Source organism: Cryptomeria japonica, chromosome 2 (assembly GCF_030272615.1).
Source record: "Cryptomeria japonica chromosome 2, Sugi_1.0, whole genome shotgun sequence".
NCBI classification, from domain to species: Eukaryota; Viridiplantae; Streptophyta; class Pinopsida; order Cupressales; family Cupressaceae; genus Cryptomeria; species Cryptomeria japonica.
Window position 1 is genome coordinate 147,081,261 of NC_081406.1, and position 24,565 is coordinate 147,105,825.

At 31.6% G+C, this 24,565-nt stretch overlaps 1 protein-coding gene across 1 annotated transcript; it reads right to left on the bottom strand.

The window, feature by feature from the left end:
• Window positions 1-16,964: 16,964 nt before the first annotated feature.
• On the bottom strand, window positions 16,965-18,785 carry LOC131071317 (transcription factor MYB57). The gene is made up of 3 exons (XM_058007108.2): window positions 18,539-18,785; window positions 17,680-17,809; window positions 16,965-17,505 (listed from the first exon to the last, which is right to left on the bottom strand). The coding sequence occupies exons 1-3, from the start codon at window positions 18,660-18,662 to the stop codon at window positions 16,965-16,967; spliced, it is 795 nt and encodes a 264-aa protein (XP_057863091.2). The 5' UTR covers window positions 18,663-18,785.
• Between the last annotated feature and the right edge of the window lie 5,780 nt (window positions 18,786-24,565).

Consider the following 24,565-nt stretch of genomic DNA (forward strand, 5'->3'; position numbering starts at 1 on the left):
TTATAATAATTTTTCTGAAAGCTTTTATAATATTTAATATAGCAATATCCAAAATTGATAAACCAGAAAAGGGACACCCTCCCAATTTATTGATCATTACGATAATATACTAATGGACAAGAAACATAACTCTTTTTTTTTTGGTTTCTTAATTACATTATAAACTGAATGTTATAAGAATACTGACCAAGGGTTCCTCTATTGAACTGATATATATACTTCTCTTCAAAGGTTTTCCATGATTCAACTTGAAGACAAACATTAAATAATTTACTAATCCAGTCGTTGACTCAAACATTAAACTCGTTCATTATTCAATTAACTTATTCAATAAGTTTATATATTGGTAATTGTTTAAGTTTGCCAAGCCATTGTTTGTCTTCTGAAAACAAATCTATTGTTAAAGTTTTCATGATAAGACAAAAGAGACGGACAGTCAAGATAATAGTTCTAGAAAGTAATGTTTAATAGATTGATTGTGCACAAACATTGCGTTTAGGGTTGACTAGTTTGCACGGGCTCTCAATAAAATAGAAATTTAAATTTATTATACTAAGTGGCGTTTGTAAGTTGCAGGCATATCATTAATATTTATATCTGATTCAACTTAATCACTACTTTTCGATAAGTCAAATAGCTTACCAACTTTGTTGTCGACTCAAACACCAATGTAGTTGATTATAAAATATCATCCTGACATTTTTTATATCGTGTCAGAATTATATTCTGATTATGGAAGTTTTCAATCGTATTTTATAATCTATTATCAGAATTTAAAGTTTGAAAAATATTTTTAAAATATTCTACAGTTTATCATCAAGATTTTGAGAACCAAAGAAATCATATTGTATTATCCATCGATCAGGAAAGCTAGAAAAATCATATTCCATGATATATCATTAAGATGCAGCGACCCAAATAAATTATATCCCTCCTAATCTAAAATCTTGATGGAAATATCTATATATAATCATATTCAGAAAAAAAAAAAAAAAAACCAATAAAGATAACCATGCTCAAAACTAACGTTTAATAGAAAGTTTTACACACAGTGTGGGGGAAAGTTGATTAGTTTGAAGCTTGAACTAAATATGTGGAATTTTAGTTATCACATCAATTGAACTAAATATGTGGAATTTTAGTTATCACACCAATTCACGTTTAGATTATGGTACCGAGTCATATTAGATTATGGTATTTGAAGTATATATAAGATGTGCTATTTTAGGTTTTTGTTCTTTAAAGTGCTTCACCTTCTACAAGAATAGGATAATGAAATAGCACTATAAAAATTATACCATCGAAGTCAAAGTGCCATTGTTTGGTGCTGTTACATATTTATTGTTAATGTTAAAATATAGTACAGAGTTATTTATTGTAATGATTGGACTATTGGAATATTGAAATATATTGTTGCTGTGTAAAGTATTTTTTTATGTTTTAAAAAATTGTAAAGTAACATACAATTTATAAATTACATTCCACTAAAAATAATATAAAGTATTATTATAAATAATTACAATAGATATCAAATTTAAAGGTGGAAGTGGATCTAAAATTGTCTAGGAGAGTGGTATCTAAAGCAAGTATTCGAGAGAGTGTGAAATCAGACTTACAATCAAAGAGTAACCCAGTTTTGGTTTTGAAACTTGGACACCAAGGATTAGTTATGTATTTTAGAAAAAAAAGAATTTGATATACCATATTTATAAATAAGTTTATTGATGTTATGTACCACTTTATTTGATACATGGTTGAAGATAAAATGATTTAAATAGAGAAGGCTGATACATTTACAATTTTTTATTCAGTTACTAAGTAAGTGATCATGAATTGAAAAAATGTTCTAAAAAGACTACATGCCTCACTCTTTTAAGAACTTATTTTTTGTTATTTTATTATGATTTTAAAGAAATATCATGTGAGATAATATTTAGACTAAGTGCACTACAAATCTTAGGAACTATACTAACTTAAATCCTCATAATTGATTAATTATATATGTATCTCCAAATTTTATGGACTAAAAAAATGGGATTACTATATTGAGGTGACCAAACATATGTATTTATTTAATTATTATTTGAAGGATTGGAACTATTGTTACTATCAAGAATTGAATAGAATGTTATTTGCAAAGGTCAAACTTGAAAGATAGCTGAGCATATTACTTATTTGGTTGGTGTAAGTTATAATAATCTCTACATCAAGGATTGCTTGGAAGTTAATTTTCACCATTATGTTAGAATATTCCCTTTTTAGTGGGTGTGGGGTAAGTTAGTGCTTAATGGTAGAGTTCCCAAGACTTATCTTTGACCATTATCATAACTCTAGTCAACTTGAAACTTGTGGGAGGAGATTAAGCCTCTCCTTGGATGTTGGACATGATGAGGGTGTTAGAACTATCTATGAATTTGTTTGGGTTCCTATTTTGGGCTCATGATATTGGTCATTCATTCTAAGAAAGTATGTTTGGTTTCTTGTTTTTATTTCATATATATCTAAGGCATATGATGGTAGTTTGTGTGTTGTAGGTTAGAAGAAGGTTAAGTTTTTAGAATATTGTCAGACTTAATGGGGAAGCTCGACCTACTAATGTAATTTATTACTTGATATTACTATAATGTTTTTATCTATGTGGTGATTTTTGTTGGCAATATTTTTTAGTATTGTTAATTTAGGCTGTCATCATGATCTTTTATATGCATGCCACGTAAAAATTGAAGAAAACTATATATTAGCGATTAATGTGTATATATATATTTAAGGTCTTACAAAAATTTGGTCATAGTGGTTCATGTTGCCTTGCATGATGTCTTGCTTGGATTCTTCAATCATTTTCTAATAATCATGATTCACCATTAGTATTATTTTTCTTTTGGATATATTTAGGTCAAGCTAGTAATCTATGATGTTATCTAATTAGTGGCACTATATGGTGACCAATGCGGCTCATCTTTTATATTACATGTAAATACTTTTTCTATTAATTTAATATGATTTGGCTACATAAGATACTAATATCTCAGAAGACATGGCTCCCATAAATAAATAAGTATATTTCTTATAATCATAGGATGTAAAGTCATCACTCATTATGCACGCAAATTAGATCTACTTGAGGATATAGATTTAATCCAAGAACTAAAACTTGATAGCATGTAGCTTATACTACATGGACTTCAATTTTTGTAAGGCATTATTTTGAGTGGTTATGTCCTCTACCTAATATTTCTGTAATATTTTCTCTATATCGAGCATTGAAGTTTATTTTCTTGAGCTAGTGGCTATCTAAATTTGATAGCTCTAGGTGCTTTCATCTTTCTATTGTTTGTATTTTTAAGCATGCTAGTGACCTATGGGGTTGTATGTGATGTTATTAATACCCCTAGACTAGCATACATGTAGTGGCAAGCTATTTTAATCTATATGAGGACTCTTTGAGGTTATTGATATATTTATCATATATTTTGGCTTGGATGTGGCTCAAAGTGATATTTGTATAATAGGTGTGTGTTCTCCACATGTTTTAATGATAGATTTATGTTTTGATATTTGAATACTACTACATTTATTATGAGGAGTTTTTATGCTTGCATGTATTCCTACATATATCTAATTTGGACTTTAATCTTTCTACTTGTATATTCCTCTTTCATATAAGTGAATTATGAACTTATGCATATATGTAACCCAATATACCATTTACACCCACATCTAAGTGGTTAATTATAAAGTAAAATCTCTACTTGCATTCTTGTAATATTTTGAAACGATTAGTCCATAAATTAATTCATTGATGTGTTTTATATAAGGTTGTTGGAAGGTATTAAGGAATGAATTTCAAGCTTCAAAAGAGGTGAGAAAGTTCTATAAATACAAGGAACAATTATTTAAGGTTTTATTTATAGGAAGATATGTCCATAGTCAATTGTAACATCCGAGGATAATCTTTGAATCTAGCTGCTAGTTCTCTTGCTAATTTTATTTGGTCAATGATAGTCAAATTAGATTAATTGGTCAATATTATAAATAATTACGAAGGATTTTGTAATGGTCTTCATTCCTTCCATCTAGAATTTCAATTTTATATGAATGCTTGAAGAATATACAAGTTTATGATTTCTCTAATATTTGGGTTTGCTAGTTTAAAGATTTTGCCCATTTTTCTTCACAATATATGATTCTACTATCCATTGGATTGGTACTAATTCATATAGTGAGAAACCATCAATTCTAAAAATCAATCATTTTTCTTGGACCTTTGTAGTTTAGGGGTAGACTAGGTTTCTTTAAGCTTGTGATCAAGTCATGTAATGTTTATCTTATCTTATGTAGCCCTAAAAAAATGGTGAACTGCCAGAGTATCATATAAATGCCTTTTGATTCCCGCACGTGTGTATGAAAAGTTAAGATGGTTCACATTTTGGGATATACATTTCCCTTATCTTATGGTCCATGGTTAGAGGATGTAATTACTATCTTTTAAATAAAATTTCTCTAGAGTAGCTAGTATGTTATAATCTTAGTGAAAAATAATAGGATTTATTGCGTATTGGGTATAAATATTGATTGGTCTAGTTATATTATTTTATTTTCATTTAATTTCTTGACTAAAGAATTTTTTAGGTAAACTCTCTAGCTAAGCCCAAAGAAATTTTTTATTAACTCTCAACCATTGTCCCATACATACCCCTAACTGATCATAAAACCAACACTTCAATCCATGGTGACTTTATGTACCCCTATGGTTTTGTTTGTCTTTAGGATTTGTAGAAATACCAATTTGAGAGTCAAAAGTAGGTTTTTTGCTTGAAAGATTGTTCCCATACATGTTATTAATTTTTATATATTTTGGTCCATTGTCTTGATATCAGTGAGTCATGATTTGTCATAATGTTTTTAATGGGACATGATTTAATGTTTAGTTGCAACTATTGAACTCAATTTTTTAATAGGTGATTCAATTGTAATTAGAGGTTCTCTACTCAGCATCCTAAGAATGTGGTAGAATGGTATTTGGGTTTTAAATATTGGTGCTCCTTTGTATTCCATCTATTAATTCCTACAACTTTATATAAATTTTACTATTGCCTTCATAGTTTTCTTCCCTATTTATCTTCTAAATTATGTTATCTACATGCTATTTCAATGGTCATTTAATCAACTCTAGACTAGCACCGGACTGCATGGCATCTTATTTACTTCATTGTGCTTATATTTCCATGTTTTAAGTCTAACGATAAAAAAAATACATTATGTATAATTATTTGTTAGATGTTATATTATTTTTGATAGTTTTTGTAAGGTTTAATCTAAAAATATCCATAATTAACAACTCACAAGAATGACACCCTCTTAATATACTCATCATTAAGATAATATTTTAATATGAAAAAACATAACGCTTTTTAATTGTCAACTTTAATTTTATTTATCAATGCATATATCTTACATTATTTAAAGTTTTTTAAGAAACCAAAATAGAAAGGTCCATTGTCAAAGAAGACACATTTTAAAAGTGTTAATTATTGAATGAATTTGTTTGTATAATCATTTATTTATGTTTTAAAATGTTTTGAATATATCATTCAATTGTTTGGTGTACTTTCTTAGCAAGTTATTGTTTTATATTTCATAATTTTAAATAAAACTGGGCCAGACGAACTAAGAGGAGCTGAATGGCATTGGGATCCATTTAGGTTGGAAGTGCAAAGTCTTTGTCTTTTTCTTTCTTAACTACATTTTAAACTGATTATTGTAAGAACACTGAGCTAGGGTTCATCTGTTAAACTGATAAACAAATAATATATCCTCCTCTCCAAAGGTTTTGCCACAATTCAACTTGAAGACTCAAACATTAAATCACTTACCAGTTTGGTCGTTGACTCGAACACTAAAGTAGCTAATTATTCAACAAACTTATTCCAACTAGACCATATTGGTAATTGTTTAAGTTTGCCAAGCCATTGTTTGTATTCTGAAAACAAATGTACTGTTAAAGTTTTCATGATAAGACAAAAGAGATGGACAGTCAAGATAATAGTTCTAGAATGTAATGTTTAATAGATTGATTGTGCACACACATTGCCTGTAGGGTTGACTAGTTTGCATGGACTCTCAATAAAATGGAAATTTCAGTTTATTATACTAAGCGACATTTGCAAGTTGCAGGCATATCATTAATATTTTTATCTGTAATGGCAATAAACTAAGGTTTCGCCATGATATAACTTAATGACTTGTTTTTCGCAAGTCAAATAGTTTGCCAACTTCATTGTTGACTCAAACACGGATGTAGTTGATTATAAAATAAACTTATTCCAACTAAAGTCAGAATTATATCGTGACGTTTGTTTAAGTTTTTCCCTCTACAATCCATGGAAGATGCCAACTTATTTACTCTCTCTTTTATTCTATAATCTATTATCAGAATTTAGAGATCCCAAAACATTTCAGATAATATCTTACAATCATTATGTTTTTGAAAGATCTCAACAACTATGTATATAATTATATGTACACAGTACTCCATCATATAAATCTTTTTATTGGACTTCTCACATTCAAATGGATAGAGACTTGCTAGATTGTGATATAGATGATGAAGTATGTAAGAGATCACCCACATTAAGAGAACGTGTTAAACAAGCATACAACTTCATTGTTATAAAATTGCATTGCATATTATATATTTGGACATGGAGATAGGCACTCAAGATCACCAAATAATCTATTCAAGCTATTCAAATCACCAAAGAGTCTATTCAAGATATCACATGGCTATAAAAACATAGAGAAATGCTACCAAAGAAGGCCATAAAAATGCATGGATCACTAAGTTGATAGTAGTTACATATGATGGATGGAGTCTAGATATTACTAATATCACAAACCATTGTATCAATTCCAACCATGGGTATTGCCTATAAGGTATACTACACCAAGTACTTGAGGAATATACCATTACAACATCTATGAATGTAGTATATTAGATGGTGGTAGATGGGAGAGACATTAACCTCTATAAGGTCCCATCCTAAGAGCTATTGGATAATTTGGAGTGCACTAAACAATCACCCTATCAATTCTTGTGTTGCACTCTCCCTATCTGCCTAGCATACTAATTTTTGAATGAGAAAATTTAGGGATGTTACTAGGCCCATTTCTACAAAAATTCAAGAGCATGCCATGATTTTTTGGGATGCCACATCATATGCCACTACCTACTAGGGATTTTTCAATTCATTTCAAAAATAGATGTAAGATAGAGAGATAATATCCTATGACATGGTTTAGAGGTGTGTGGACACAATTTTCTTCTTATTTAAAAAGGACTTCACATTCATGGAAGCCATTAAACCATGGATCTCATAGATTCCTTATTTACTATATGAGGTGATTGATGAGAGATAGGTTCATATACCATGACACTCCCCAAACACCCCAAATAATATGCAAAGGCCATGTCATTTAAGTTAGAGCCTCTAGAACATGGGAACCCTTCTTCTATGCAACAATCAAACACTCCATCTGGAATCTCCAAACTCACTAATTTAGTCCATGAAGGACTTTTTGCCACAAAAGTAAATTCAACTAGTCAGCTCATGAAATGTACTACAAATCCCATTAGTGGGATATCAAGTTGATATAAGTAGTATCTCTTCCCTATAATTTTTTCAATTAGAGGACCTCATACACCAAACAAGTAGAGAATAGAATTTTATGTAGCGCATAGATAGCTTAGAGTATTTATAGGATTTGGTGAAGGATATTTGGGATAAATTCCCTCCAATACAAGGGGATTCTTCTCAACCCCTTCTATTGCAATTGAATAAATTAGTACACAAGGTTTGATAGGATATTTAGTATTAAAATAAAATAATGGAACAATTTTTTTTGGTAGAGATACAAAAGGTAACAATAGAGGAGGAAAGGAAAAATGTGCCACTACACACTCAAGAGGCAATTATTGATGGGAATGCTCTGATTACTTTTCTAGCAGAGGAGGTTGCTCCTGCACCAGTAGGAAGCTCAATCGGTAACTAAGGCAGATGCCTTAGGGGTAGGCAAAATTCATGAAGATGTTGCATATGCCCCGGCAAGAGGTTCTGGAAGATGTTCTAGATATTGGATATGGTTATCCAACATGGAGTTGTTTAACAGAGATCTGACATCTTTCACTAGAAGTCATTTATATCAATAATGGCTTAGGGTATTTCTTGGAGGATAAAATTTTGAATCTACTACATCTTTTATCACCTTGCATTCAGTGCGATTAAGAGTAATTCAGAGCGATTAAAGGTGATTCAGTGTGATCATATATCATCTTGAGCGATTTTACTGTCGATTGGAAGAAGTCTTTAGGATTTCACCAGCAGTCATTCACGGGTATTTATCTTCAATCATGGAAGCAGGATCATCATTTGTACCCATCTTTGTGGCAAATCTAGTTGTTGTTGAGGTCAAGGACTATCCCAGACCAATTTTCAAGCGATATCCGCATGTTGCTACCCTAGACGATTCAGTAGGTGAATTTTCCTATGTTCTGGAAGGAGTCATATATGTTGAAGATGTTAGAGCGTACATTCATTTCCATATTGAGGATTTGGGAATGTTTGATATCAAGAGAATGTACATGAATGAGTTAATGAGAGATTCTGGAAAGATTAAGCCCAAATACAAGCATATTGAGGATCTAGAGTTTACCAACATTCTAGACATTCCGAAATTTGAAGATGAAATTGTTAGGTATATTTTGAGAAGAGTGCATGGAGATTTGATCTGGTTAGATAGACCATATAAGATCTCAAAGGAGGCCATCAGGGAAATCACCAGTTTACCACAGGTTGGGCATTGTCTGGAGAAGAAGGTTTCAAATGAACATGTCAACAAGATCACCAATGCAACATCAGATAGGTGATCAATGAGGATTAGCACTATCATCGGTATAGACATTAGATTCGCTAGCATGGTCATTGGTTACAACGTAACTCAATCAAACTGACTGAATTCTGTTTCTAGCTCTTGCATTTACGCAGCTCATAAAATGATGAGGAAGAATGAGAAGTTAGATCTATGTGGTTGGATGTTGGATGAACTATTGATTAACCTTGGAAAAATCAAAGGAGAAAAGAAAGGTACATTTTGGTATGGTAACCTAATTGTTTGTTTAATGATATTTTTCATCAATGAGACTCTCGGTTTTGGGAAGAGACAATGGGCATTTGATATCCTGGTAGGGAGGCAACTGAAACAATCCATTGCTTCATTGGGTAGTCAGAGAGATGACAAAGTGTGGGGTTATTTCAAGGCATTTCAAAAAGCTATGAATTCTAGGATAAGGGTTCCTAAGCACATTGTTGAGAAATATTCAACTGACATATGCTTCATGGTCAAGAAAGATGAAACACTCATGGAAGCAGTCAAACCCTGGAAGATCTGGATTGAGGAGATGGGTTATGAAGTGGATGCATAGATTCTTGATGCTTATGCAAAGATGCTAATTGATGCACCGATAGATGAAACTGTAAAAACCTTTGGCATTGCTAAGCAAAAGACACAAGAGGTTGAAATTGAGTTCAACCGAAAGAAGAGAGAGAAGCAGGAAAGTAGGGCAAGTAAGTTTGTTGAAAAGGTCTCACAAGACATCAAAGCATTGATTGATGTTGTCCCAGAGAAAGGCACGAAGAGAAAAGAACCAAAAATATTTATTGAGCCTATTGCAGTTTAATCTGCATCTGATGATGACACACCCTTGGCATTTAAAAGGGTAGTGAGGAAGAAAAGTGAAGAAATTAAGGTAAAGGCTAAAAAGAAACTAGTTAAGAAAGTTACATTCAAGTTACCGGCATAGAGAAGAGTTCCAAAGGAAACACCTTCTGCTCCATCTGGTATTGTAAAAAGGAAGAAGATGGATGACACTGATCTAACACTTGTCACCAGTATTGTAACTACTATTCTACCTAGGAATTGTGTAGAATTAGTAGATGAAACAACTAAAGATGGTATGTTAAGTAATGTACAATTGTATTATGATTATTTGGATAATGTAGAACAGAGAGAAGTAGAGGAATTAGTTTTGTTATATTTGGATATCTATAAGAAAGAATTGATAGAAATTGAAGACAAAATACTGGCACAATTGTATGATACGTTAGATGCTAGAAGATTATCAACAATGCAAGAGGACAAGCATATAAAAATTCAAGACTTATTATATGTTTGTGTTTCTATTGCTCCAAAGGAGATGGATAAGACACTTAAAGTTGTAGATAGGAAAATATTTAACAACAAACATATAATAAACAATCTTATGTTAGGAAGGGTAAATGAGATAATCAAGGAGACCCACAAGGCATGGGTTAAGTTCTTTGAAGAGAACCGTGGTTTTTATACTTCACCAAAATAAAAAACAAATACTGCAGACATTCTGGTTGAAGGAAAAGGAAAAGTTATTATGGGTACTTCACCCTCAATTTTGAAAAATGTTAAGATAGAGGAAATTGAGCCCCCAGTAGATACAAATGTACAGACAAATGTTGAGATACTGGAAAATACAGAGAGTGTAAAGGTTAATAATGTATAGGTTTCTAATGTTGAGGACAACAATCCTCCGGATCATATTGTACAGGATGAGGATAAAGTTCATAAGGAGGAACCAACAATTACTGATACTAGACCAAGTGGCGAAGCCACTAGTGCAAGTGAGGAAGCTATACAGGCTAAATCTTCAGAGGATAAGAAAAAGGAATCCAACAAGGAACCGGTAGTGAGTCCATCATTGTTGTCAATTGACACCTCGCAGGTTGAAAAGAAAAGCATAACCGAGATGAGTTCTAATGAACTCATGATGATGGCTGCATAGAAAATGTTAAAGGAGGGATCTATTGATAAAGAGGTTATTGATCAGTATATTACTATTTTGCATAGACTAGTCCCGGAGTGCAAGTTGGACAAAGAAGCGAGTCCATCCAGCAAGCTTAAGACAATCACTAAGAATATTTCAAAGGATTTTCAATCCTTACAGTAGATATCAAACCAACAAGCACTAGAGAGGTTCTCACAAGCAAAAAAAACTACATTTGATCAAATGATTGAGTCCGAAAGGAAGGAAATCAATGATAAGTTGAAATTGATAGATAATTGTTTAAAGCAATGTACAAATATTTATAGAGTATGTTGTAACATTGGTATACTTACATTTGGTTTGGATAAGAGGATTAAAGAAACTCTGGAGAAAATTGCAAGTATAACCAATTCTTTTGATGGATTGAATTCATTGACTACATCCATTGATGGTCAAATTTTGGTTTTGGAAGCCCAAATTTTTGCTCTTGAGAAAGAAAAAGAAAAAATCATAAAAAGAGCCAGAAGTCTTAGAGGTTTGGTGAGTCCCCAGTTGGATTCTCTTAGTGTACATAAGGAGGAGTGTATAGATATGGTTGGTAAGCTCACACTAGTAGAGTTAAATAAGAAAGAGTCATTTGCCCATATGCTAAATGGACTTATATCTATTTCCGACACTTTCAAATCTAGTTGGGATACTTATCTAGAGATTTTGGAGAAGACCTATCTAAAAATTTTCAAATAAATTAAGCTTCGGTAGGGTATTTTTGGGATATTCATTGTACAGTATCTTTCATTCTTCATCCTGATTTTGGATCTTTGGCATTCTTTTGGGAATTTTGATGGCATTGATGTCAAAGAGGGAGTGATGTAGATGTGAAAAAGAAAAGGGAGTTGTATACATTAGGGGGAATATAGATGGAAAACTATGGAAGTATGGAGTATTTCGTATTAATGGATATTCAGCTCAAGAGGAGTAGGCTCAAGGTGAAACTGACAGATGGAAGCCATTTTCATTTTTTCACATGAGTGTTGCCATCAATGCCAAAGGGGGAGATTATTGACAATTGACACTCAATTGGTTGGTTTCAATATGTTGTCATTTTTGGCAACTTGTTTTGGCTTTCACATTTTGGTCTGGTTGATTACCGACGGACACTTCATCGACATCGGCAGGTATCTTCAACAGTTGGAAGGGAAATCTTTTGTTACTGGTAATGAAGGCCAAAATGGTTTAGAATTAGGTTATCGGTATTGGAGGCCGACATCATTTGGAGATCTGACATCGACAATTGATTTTGATATTCATGTATTTATGTTATCTAGCCGACATGTATATTGATATTGTAATCATCTTTGTAAGTCGACATAAGGCTTGATAAATTGTAAAGGGTATATAGGTCAGTTGGTTAGATCTTTTTTGATATATATTTTGTGGAAGGAAATAATAAAGGAGATGCAAAATATATAAGAGAGATCATGTATGTGAGGATATTTATATAAAGGGATATTCTGGTAAGGGTTTAGCGTTTCAGACTAGAATAGACAAAGCTTAACCGAAATTGTATTCAGGCATAGAAGATTCTATCTTAGTAGTTCACTCATTTCTTTGGATTGTAATTTGGATTTTTATGTAGTCAGTGAGGTTGCTTTTGTGATTGAGCAGTGTGCTATAGGCTATAAGCCTTCCTGCAAGTGCAGACCCCTATATTTTGTAATATCTCTTCATATGGCCAATGAATTGATATTGTGGGTCAGAAATCCTACCATGGTTTTTCCTCTTTAAGGTTTTCCACATATAATTTTGTGTGTTATGGTATCCATTTATGTGATTGGCTTGTTGGTTTCTTTACATCTTTCAATTCTATATGTACTGATATACCGGTTGGTATATGCATGTTTTAATAATGTTAAAATTGATCATTCTGGTAGAACACTGATTCAAGTTCCCCCCTCTCCGTGTTCTTGGATTCCAACAATTTGAGGTTTGAAAAAGATAGTTACTATTTATGAATAGATAGGGAACTTTAAAAAATGACAACATCAACAAGGATGAACTAGCTCACAATTTATGGTATTGTGATGTTAGCAAGCTATCATGATGACATCAACATCAAATTCTTGTATGACAAGTGTGAACTATGTAAAGTATAACAAATTGATAGAATGTATTCTTACACAAATATTAATAAAGATATGGGAACTTAGTCAAGATTGGTAGGGTGCAAATGTTGTAGAGAGTAATCTTGATAATTTGATAAACAAGAGAAAGTGGAGAAAACATGTATGACATACTTTTTAGGAAATCTCAAAAGATCCAAAACTCTAACAATCTACAAAACCTAGGGAAAACAAGCCTTGTATATCCAAACTTCACTTTTTTACCTTTTCAAATAATTGAAGCATGAAGGGAACAAAATAGAAATCCTAGAATGGAATTTAGAATAAAAATGACAAAAGGAAAATCCACATATGTTATCTTATATCAATTATCAAAGTTAGGTCATCACAAAGCCAATGTGGAACATTGACAAACAAAGTTAAGCCTATAAAATTTGGACATATATGGCTATTTTCCAACACACTCCACACATATTTGGTGAGAATTATGATGTACTTGACTTGTAGACATAATGAAATTTTCTTTTGTGAATCTTGTAGCATTTTTTCAAGACCCTGCGATAGTCATTAGTAGGATAGAACATGCATTATGTTACATCCTTTTTGCTACTACCAATTACGGTATTGAGTGCAAGTAAACACGCAATGATCCTCAAATTTTGGTTACATCTCTAGGTATGAATTGAAGAAGATCTTCTCCTTTTGTTGGTAAACCCACTATTGAAGCCTATAATGATGATGATTGGAAATAGATTAGATAATTATAATTTGGCTATAGTTTATATATACTATCTTGGGGTAGGTCCTATGACTTGACATTGTGAGTTTCATACTCCTATTCCTTTGTGTACTATAGAATCTATGTAGAGTGGAGCTATCAATGATGGCTTTGAGTTTAATTTTCTAGAGGACCACCCTATATATTTTTTGTATAATAATTCAAGTCTTATCCATACCTTTCACAACATAGAGTAGAAAACCAATACATAGAGCACATTGAGATTCATATGCATTATATTTAGCAGCTTACCCATGACAAGATCATTTATTTCTAGTTTTTTCATCAAGTAACAATCCATAAACATCTTCATGAAGCCCTTCATTAAGGATAGGTTTGTTCAACTCAATTTTTTTTGGGACCAAACGAGAGTGTCATCAAGGGGGGTACTTAATTAATACCTTTTTCTTTCCCTTCATTGAAGTACATCTTAAGACGATTGTTATTGGATATAAAAATTTCATACACTATTCTATAGTTTTAAGATATACTTATGTATTGATTGCAATATACAATATATTATATATTATAATTGATGAATAACATATTAATTAGTCTTCAACAATCTACATGATATTTGTATTTATAGTAAATTTCTATTTAAATTTATAAGTTTTTATTAGTTAATTAATCCTATGAAGTTGTTTTGTACTACTTAACTATCTCTCAAGTAGACATATTCTTGTATATATTTGAGTAGATAACTAGTGGAACTGAGGTATCACCATGGAAGAAAGTTATTGTAGTTTTGTTGAATTTTAAGTGAAAGCTCCTTAATAAAATGTAGAAGTCATGTTATCCATTTTTTAAATAGAATTTATATTATTATTTTACTTTTCATTGATTTATTGTATTATAATTGTATGCTGGTGAATTCCTTGTGGTAGATACAATAGTTTTGGGAAGTAAAAAACACTCAATTTTGATCTAGAAACTTTCAAATTCAAATTTTAAAATGCGACCAAGCCAACCTCTTTCCAACTAATAATTACTTGTCTTTTTTACTGTGAACTATTCAAATTCATGCACTTGGGCATCATATAGATATAAATATTCAAACTTACTCTACATAAACATGACTCATATAGGAGGAAGCTCAATTACATATTGTATCATCATTTGAAGAGCACATCTATATCAACATCATTAACAATAGATTAGACATTTGCATGCTTACTTCGAGTGTTTTCAAACATATCAAAAAAATTGAATTGACCCAATGCTTTGGCTAGGACAAGAAATCAACTCCCACCCCACGCACAACAAACTCTATCAATGATTATTGTCTCCTAAATAACAATATAATTATATAGTTGGAATGAGATTTTGTAAAATTGAAGTGACGAGCCACTTCATAACAAAAGGTCTAATCTATATAAAACATTCCAATCCACATCTACCAAAGTAATCTAGATCAGAGTACTCAAATTGATTGTTTTCCAAGAATTGTTTTGTTATAGACCTAATTGTTGAAAACAATGACAAATGAATAAATGTTATTTATCATAAAATATTCTTCACCAAACCTTGAATTGAAATACTCTAATCCTCATTATTAATTCTCACACTTCTTAATCAATACATTTAAATACTGATTTCAATCTGAGTTCATGCATCTAGATTCATTTATTTATAATTTTAAACTAATTGATTGACCCTCGAGGTTCATAAGTCTTATTTAAGTAGTGGTTTAGGATAAGACTATGCCTCCATTATAAAGACAAGCGATATAAAGTATTTAACAATTGTACACGAGTTGATGACGTCTCATGATTAAACTAGGTTTTCTCTGTGGTCCTCAAAAGAATCCATCCACTAAAATTTACTGCAACTCCAACGTGTGATTGATTACATTAGTGGAAGAAGATAACGACAAAACTAAACGGGTCCCCTGAGAAAAATTCTGAATTTATATCCATGGAGATTTGATTATAAGCTTAGTTTTATAAGCTGTTTTCATTTCAATTTTTTCACCTTTCGAATTTCAACATCTTTTGTTAAATCGAGATTCCAAGATTACCCATGATTATTTTCTAGATGTTTATGCGCACTAAGCAATTCAATAAGGACTGTAGATTCGAAATCTTTAAAAATTCATTTATAAACCTAATTCATTTATAAATTTGTTTATAAACTTTATTCTTTCTCAACTCACTGGTTTTTCTTCTCTCTCAACGGAAGAGATGACGTCTCCCATTGTCACATCTCAACTGTTTACAAGCTTAATTTCAATCTTATCAATTACACTATTCAAAAAAGCTTAGACTGTTCTATATTAAATGAGTATAAAAATCGAAGCATCTATTCACCCATTGTAGCTCTAGCTCTGTTGTAGATTTTGACTTGATGTCTAAGTTACGGCTTTGTGGCTGACTTCAATTTTTCTTATGACTGACTTAATGAAGGCTGAATTGCGTGAGGGTGATGCATGCAATGACATAGGATGATCTATATTTTATATTTTTCACTGTTGTGAGACTTTGTACCTTTTATTAGGTTTATATTTGTGGCACTTCATTTGTGCTTTTCCTTTTTCACTTTGATACTCTTATATTGTAGTGGGTATAGGTAATATGATGAGGGAATTTGTTTGACTATTGTTTTTTTTTTTGTTTTGTTGATGAAGAGCAATTGGTAAGCTTAAATGACACAATCTAAGTTTTGATTTGTTTGGGTGGCTTATCTGAAATCACACTAGCTTCTCGAGTAAGGTCCATCTATTGGTGTGATTTGAAATGAGCTACCTAACCATATCAAAGCTTAAAGTGGGTTGTATAAATGAAAATAAGAAAAAAACTCTCATAATCTAATCCAAAAATAAATATAAACTAAAACTTTGATAAAAAAAAATATTCACATAATCTAATCCAAAAATATTCAAACTACCATAAACATTAGAAATTTCATGTCTTTAACCTTTGCTGAACCTTTTCTCTTTAGATTCTCTTCTCACAAAATTTTAAGAACTTTCTCCTTAAAGTTTAAGTACATCCAAAATTCTCTTAAGTTTCTCCCGTAACATTAAGTACATCCAAAAAGTTTCTAAATTTCATTTTAGAACTTAAAAAAAGTCTCCATATTATAATTCCTTAAAAGAAAAAGTTAAAGGAAAAAGTGCAATTCATGGCCACTGCAAGGAATCGAATGAAACAAGTTTGTCTTTCATTACAATACAAACAATCATCAATAAGTAAATGAACCATCTGAAAATAAGCTCTCAACTTTGGTAAGCCCATGGTAACAGAGCTTCCATTTGAAATCTATCAGGCGAGGGCATAGATGGGTATGGATGAGGATAAGAACACGACCCAAATTTACAGTCTGTGAATTTAGACATTTCACCAACTTCCATGGCATCTACATAAAGTTCAGAGAACAACGCGTCGAAGGAGTCCACTTCAAAGGGCATAGTCATATCCTCAAGAAGTCCACAGCTATCCGCCGACTTCTCCACTCCATTTGAGATTGTAATTGAATTAGAATGGTCTAGTGAAAACTCCTCCTTTTGTTCTTCGTTAAAATGAAAAACTGGCTTGTTGAGTGTTTGATGCAGGCTAGTCTGTGGTGTCCTATCTTTCATTAATCCATTGTTTTGCTGAAGGAATATTGGATCTGGCATAGAGGTGGGATAAATAGAGTATTGGGTAAATCGATTTCCACCGTTTTCTCTTTGCAGTTTTCTCTTAATCCTTGTCCTCCAGTGGTTCTTGATCTCATTATCTGTTCGACCAGGTAAATACCTGGCAATTCGAGACCACCTTCAAAGCAAAAGGATCATTGTGAGTGAAAAACCCAAAGCCAGACAACTACAAAATTACCACTTTTAGACTTTATTGGAAGCATAATTCACAATACTATTCATGCACCATATCGTTTCTAATAACTCAATCATTACAGAAAATTATTAAGGAGCAATAGAATCTATTTCTGACCTGTTACCCCAACGGCTTTGAAGGTCTATGATCAAGCGTTCTTCTTCTGGACTTAGGTTTCCTCTCTTAAGATCTGGCCGTAGATAGTTAACCCATCTCAGCCTGCAGCTCTTCCCAGTTCTCTTCAGCCCTGGTTAATAAACCTCAAAATCAGTCTTTACATAAGTGATTACAAGGATTTTGAAAGAAAGCACCTAGACTATTCTCAAGTACATGTGCTATTCATAAATTTGAGGTGAAGTTAGACAAAGTATCAACCATAGCAACTTCCTATAAATCTAAATACGCAGAGGAAAGGAGAGGAGAAGCTAAGAAAGGAGAGTGGAGAAAAATAGAGTGAGCAATACGTGATACAAGAGAGTTAAACAAATATGTTCTTCCTAAACCTCAGTACAACAATGAATGAACAAATTCCTTTCCATTATATCTATGAATGAAGAAATTCATATCAAACTTCATTTATCTCTAAAATACCCACCAACAAAATATACATTGTTGTTCAGATAATTGGATCCTCTAAACATAAAAATTCCTTAAGGACATGAAATTTTCACATATCATGATAATTGTTTGAAATGTTTCTAAATTTAACTGCATGAGTGCTTTTGATCTTGTTTTTCGATCTTATGTACAAACCCATCGTTTTGTTGATAATTGCATTCTATAAGACTACAAAATAAACAATGAAACACATGCATTTCATTTCCTTCAACACAGAGATAACTGGTAATTTAGAAGGGACGAGTTCTCAAGTAGCTCAATACTGTAAAATTAACCTTCCTTAAGACATTTTCTATGAATTTAGTGGTGGCTTATATTAATCAGAACTTGAAAAACTTTCCCTAGACAGTGGTGTCACCTGCAGCTTGGGCCAGAAAATTCCAACGGCCTTCACCATGAAAAGCTATATAATTGACAAGCAACATGTCCTCCTCTACAGTCCATGGGCCTTTCCTGATCTGCTCCTCTTGTGGGTTATACATAGAAGCTACACTATATAATACCTCCCAAACTTACACTTTTTTCAACAGTAAGGAAAACAAATGTATTCTCTACTGTTTATGTTTCTACCTCTTCATTTTAAAAGGCCCAAATTCTTCCTTAGTCTCAAGAAAGTTCTGTTTATCACAAGCTACTGGTTGGCTGTTGGTTCTTCTATTTATATTTGCAGCTCTCCGTGTCGGAAGAGTAATCCAAATCTTACAAAAGATTTTGTGGACTATTTTACTCACACGTAACATTTGGGTAGTTTACACATGGGCAGCGTTGACCGATTTAATGTTGGCAACAGCAAAATATACCTAAATTTTGAATCGGCGGCCATTCCAAATGGCATTATTCAGCGTTTTTCAGTAGATGGAATGACACGATGAATAAACAAATATAAAACCTAAAAGACTTGAGCAAGTCAAAATAGTATGCTCCAGTGCAGGTCAACGCGTTCGGCTGAATACAGATTTTCTACAGTGCAGGTCAACGCGTTCGGCTGAATACAGATTTTCTACAACTTTCTAGCAATTCAGGCCTGCAATTGTTTAAGATAAAGTGAATTGCAGTAAGAGAAAGTAGGTTCTCTCCTAGGTTGTTCAATCCAAAGATAACTGTTCTACAAGTGGAGTTTTCATTGAGAATGAAGTAAAACTGCGGCATTAAGATGATATACATTCCCATTGGAACGTGATAGCCTGCACTTTGAAGTAAGGAGCAAAGTTCTTTTTGATGGAGGTGGTGGTGTCTAAGTAGGTGGTGTCTTTTACACTGTTATGTTAAGTTATGTGATGTTTTATTAGAATTTGGATAAGAGTTTTTAGTTGATTTTATGAGTGGTGATTATCAAAAATCTATCAATTATGAATATTAGTCTTTACTTAGCACTCATTGCATCTAGGTAGGTTTGATCTTTGGGGAAATTCTATTCGTGTTGGAAAAAGGTAGTCTGTGTTTTGATGTAAGGAGCAAACTTGTTCTTACTAATGGAAGTGATTGGTGTCTAAGTAGGTGGTGTCTTTTATAGTGTGTTAAATTCTGTGATGTTTTATTTGAATTCAGATATCTAACTTTTATGAGTGATGGTTAACAAAAATCTATCATGAGCATGAATCTCCACTAAGCATTCATTGCATCTAGGTAGATATGATCTTTCGATAAGTTCTATCATTAACAATGCTTGAGCCCAAGGTAGTTATTTTTATTAGTGTCATTTATATAAAGTTATTTTTCTAAAAGATTACGATTGGTTTTTATGAGAATTCTTCATCAAACTTTTGGAAAAATTGGGTTGAGGAATAATTTTATAAAGCAAGGTAAAAGTGTAATTCATGGCCATTTCAAGGAATCAAATAAAACAAGGTTGACTTTCATTACAGTGGGTGGTTGGTGTCTAAGTAGGTGGTGCTTTTGATAGTGTATAAATTATGTGATGTTTTAAATTAGAATTTAGATACATAGTTTTTAGTCAATTTTATTGATCTTTATTTCATTAGTAGTGGTTAAGAAAAATCTAGATTTATCATGGGAATGAATATCTACTTAGCATTCATTGCATCTAGGTAGGTTTAATCTTTGAGGAAATTTCGTCCATAACAATGCTTGAGCCAAATGCAATTATTTTTATTATTGTCACTTATAATAAGTTTTTTTCTTAAATATTTTTAGAGTTTACAAATATAGCTCAAATGTGTGTCTAGGTCAATTAATTCTAATACTTTGGTCCTTATAAAAAGCACAATACTTATTTCCTTAAGAGCATCAAAAATATCTTCATGAAAAATATTGTTTTTGATCTGAGAACTCAATGTGATGTCCTAAATTTGACCCCCTCATTGTTGATGAGCAAGATAAAGACTATTTTCAAGGAATAAATGAAATGGGCTTCTTTCAACTCTGAGGGAAGTAAAACCCCCAATTTTAATGGATTTCCTCATTTCTTCTTTCAATTGTATTGGGATATTATGATGATGACTATTTTGTTGTACCTAGGGAGTTCTTCAAGAGTGGTTGCTTAAGGAATTAAATTATTCTTTTTTACCTCTTATCCCAAAAAAGGATTGAGTGGACAACTTCTTATATTTTCATCCAATCAACCTTTGTAACTTGGTGAACAAGATTTTTTGTTAAAAAAACAGTTCCCTAAGACTGCAACAAATTCTCTAAAGTTGATGTCAAGATACAATAGAATAGTTTAATCCATGGGAGGCATATTCTTAATTCCATCATCACCTTTCATGAGTTGCTCCATTTTATGAATATTGATAAAGAGGTAGGATTTATTCTAATTTTCACTTTTCTAGAATTGTATGATTGATTTTTATGCAATATCATTAAAATTTTGAAAAAAATTGAGCTTTGAGAATAAATTTGTAAAAATTATTATGAAATATGTCTCAACACCAAAATTCCTTGTCATCATTAATAGCGTCCCATTTTCCATCTTTTAATATTATAAAAAGGATCCATTAAAGAGATTGTGTTTATCTCCTCTTATTTATCATTCTAATAAATACATTGTGAAGACTTCTTCAAAAGACTATTTTTGAGGAAAAGATAGGAAGTATGAAAATTTGTTTTACTAGTGGTCATATTTTTTATCAACAACTTGTGAACGATACCATAGGGCTTGGTGAAACCTCAATCCTAGAAGAAAAAAAAATCAAAACTATCCTTATCTAATTATGAGAATAACATAAAATGTAAAATGAGCTCAACTATAAGTACCATTTTTTTGAATTATTGCAAGGTGAGTGAAAATTAACAAAATCATGGATTTCCAAATTGTTTTTCCTTCCTCCTCCTCAAGATGCCCCTCATTAAGGATCTTTCCCCTTTTTTTATTTGGCATATCTTGTTAAATGGAAAAGTTGTTTCTCAATTCAAGAAGATAAATTAAAACTATTAAGGCCACCCTTTAAAATATTTCAATGTACAACATGAGCTTATTGTGTGTAACTATGTAAGGTGGAAAATATAGAAAATATTCCTTTGGTCTTGAAAGTAAGATAAAAAAGTGTATTCCATTTTTATCTTGTTTGTGTGTATATAAAACAGAAAGTAAGGAAGGGTTAGGGTTAAGATGACTTAAGGATTCCAATATATCTCTTAATGTAAATATTAAATGGAAATTACTTCATAAAGAGGAGTGGACTCCTATTTCTTGGAATAGATACTTGGTAGGTTGAAATGGACATATTTAATCAAGTAATGATATAACACTTGGCTCTTTTATTTGGAAAATCATGTTTACTAGTAGCTTCATTATCAATATACAAATAAACTAGAAACTCGTGAATGATATAAATGTTAACTTCTCGGATGACAATTGGATTTTGAACTCTCCTTTTTTTGAATTAGAGTGGGTTGTAAACCTACATTTGGTATTAATCTTGACACCTATAGACACCTAAAAAATCTCACATTCAATTGCACTGTATATTCTTCCAATCGTCACTTGATTCATTTGTTCATCTTTTAGGACATTCTGCACTAATCATTTATTCATTTGACACCTAGTACACACATACCATCTCCCAATCACCTAGGATACATATTATTACCTACAATCTAATAATTTAGTTAAATAATTAATAAGTTATTTAATTAAATTTAGCTCATATTATTTATCCATATATCTATCCACACAAATTATGTATTTATAAATTACTTTAATATTATTTTCCACCTCAATTGAACAAAAAATTCAATTAATTTATAATTAAATTGATTAATTCCACCTCATTAAGTTGATTACTTAGTCTAACCAAAGCTACTCTTAGTCCCATTCATCAATCAAATCATCTTAACTCATTCATTCAACAATCAACTCCCCTTGATTCTTGCACACACTTAGTTAGCCCATTAATCAATTAGACCTTGTCACATTATGTTAATAATTTTAAATTAAATTTAAAATAATGCATAACTATTATATAGATGCAACATCTTCACATCAATTTCGCAAATTGTGGATTAGATCTAATGTTCTAGACACAATTTTGGTCACTGATCAAATTCTCCTCCAAATGTTTAAATTAAACCCATTTCTCATCATCCATCAAGCATTCAAATATATCTCAAAGTTCTATCAATTAGTCAATGCAGGGAATGCTACCATTATGCTGGCAAATCAATCATTAACATCAAAATGAGAAAATGTATATACACTAAATCAGTTTTTTTCATGTGTTTGAACTAATCTTAGTTTGATTCTATTTCATTTGTTTCATTTGCATTCTTACAGCACACAAAATTTCATTAACTCGTACATCTCGAACCAATAAAACATACATACTCATCATTACACTAGCAACTCAAAAGCTAATGTAAAAAAGAAGATAACCTATAGACCTCTCATTATAGAAACACTAAATCAACCTTATTTTTAATTTCTATAAATAAATCCATAATTACCTTAATCAAGAAAACAAACAAGAAACTTGATGATAAGAACAAGCTCAAAAAATTGACACAATTACTATCTATTGTAATAATCGAATTTTATCAATTGCATGGATGGCTATGACATTCCAATATTAAATATTATGATATCCATGACACCATAATCCTCATGATCATTTTACATTTACCCTACTCTTACTAAACTAAGAGTCCTAGTCTCGCACACATATCAACTATGTCCTTAAACTAGAAGACAACTTATATTATTTATCCCCATTGAAATCTGAACTATAAAAATACTTATTAACATGTATTATTGCACGAAATCTAACAACTTACTATACTATCATATTGAGTGTAATATGAACTCCCATAAATTCGATTGATTTCTAGCACACTCATATGGTAAATTTCAAGTTCCTACATCTGATCCTAATCCACTCTTTACTACATTCAAAATTCCCTCATTCACCTTTCCAAAAAATACTTCACCAAGTCAAAATTGTATGCTCCAGTGCTGGTCAACGTGTTCGGCTGAAAAATAGATTTCTACATCTTTCTATCAACTTAGGCATTCAGGCGTGGAATTGTTAATGCTGAAGCGAATTGCAGTAAAAGAAAGTGATGAGGTGGAACAAACTTCTCTGCTAGATTGTTCTATCCAATGATAACTGTTCCAGAAGTGGAGTTTTGATTGAGAAGAAATAAAACTGCGGCATTGAAAAGATCCATATTCCCATTGGAAAAAGATAGCCTGCAATTTGATCTCAGAAGCAAAGTTCTGGTTGGTGTCTAAGTAGGCGGTTCCTTAAGTAGGTGGTTCCTTTTACAGCGTGTTAAATTATGTGATATTTTATTAAAATTCATATATTTAAATTTATTAGTCAATTTTATGAATGGTGATTAACAAAAATTTATCAATCATGAGTATGAGTCTTCATTTAACATTTATTGCATCTTGGTAAGTTTAATCTTTGAAGAAATTCTATCATTAACAATGTTTGAGCTAAAGGTAAATGTTTTTATTATCATTTATAATAAGTTTTTTCTTAAATATTTTTAGAGTCTACAAATATAGCTCAAATGTGCATCTAAGCCAATTAATACTAATACTTAGCTCCATATGAGTAACACATTACTTATTGCCTTAAGAGCATTTAAAAATAACACAAAAGAAATGTTTTCGATCCCAAAATTTAATGCGATGCCCTAAAGTTTGGCTTTCATTATAGTAGGTGGTTGGTGTCTAATTAGGTGGTTCTTTTTACAATGTATTAAATTATGTGATTGTTTTTGGAAATCAGATACATAATTTTTAGTCAATTTTACTGATATATATTTCATGAGTGGTGGCTACCAAAAACCTATCTACCATGAGCATGGATCTCCACTTAACATTCATTGCATCTAGCTAGGTTTAATCTTTGAGGAAATTCTATCCTTAACAATGCTTAGCCAAAGATGGTTATTTTTGTTATTTTCTTTTTTTTCTTAG

What these genes read in the sequence shown, in the direction of transcription:
- LOC131071317 (XM_058007108.2), bottom strand. Translation starts at nt 18,662, where the DNA reads ATGTATAACCCACAAGAGGAGCAGATCAGGAAAGGCCCATGGACTGTA. An exon ending in TTTTCTGGCCCAAGCTGCAG is followed by an intron (nt 17,810 to 18,538) that starts GTGACACCACTG and finishes TTTATTAACCAG; the next exon opens with GGCTGAAGAGAACTGGGAAG. An exon ending in CAAAGCCGTTGGGGTAACAG is followed by an intron (nt 17,506 to 17,679) that starts GTCAGAAATAGA and finishes TTTGCTTTGAAG; the next exon opens with GTGGTCTCGAATTGCCAGGT.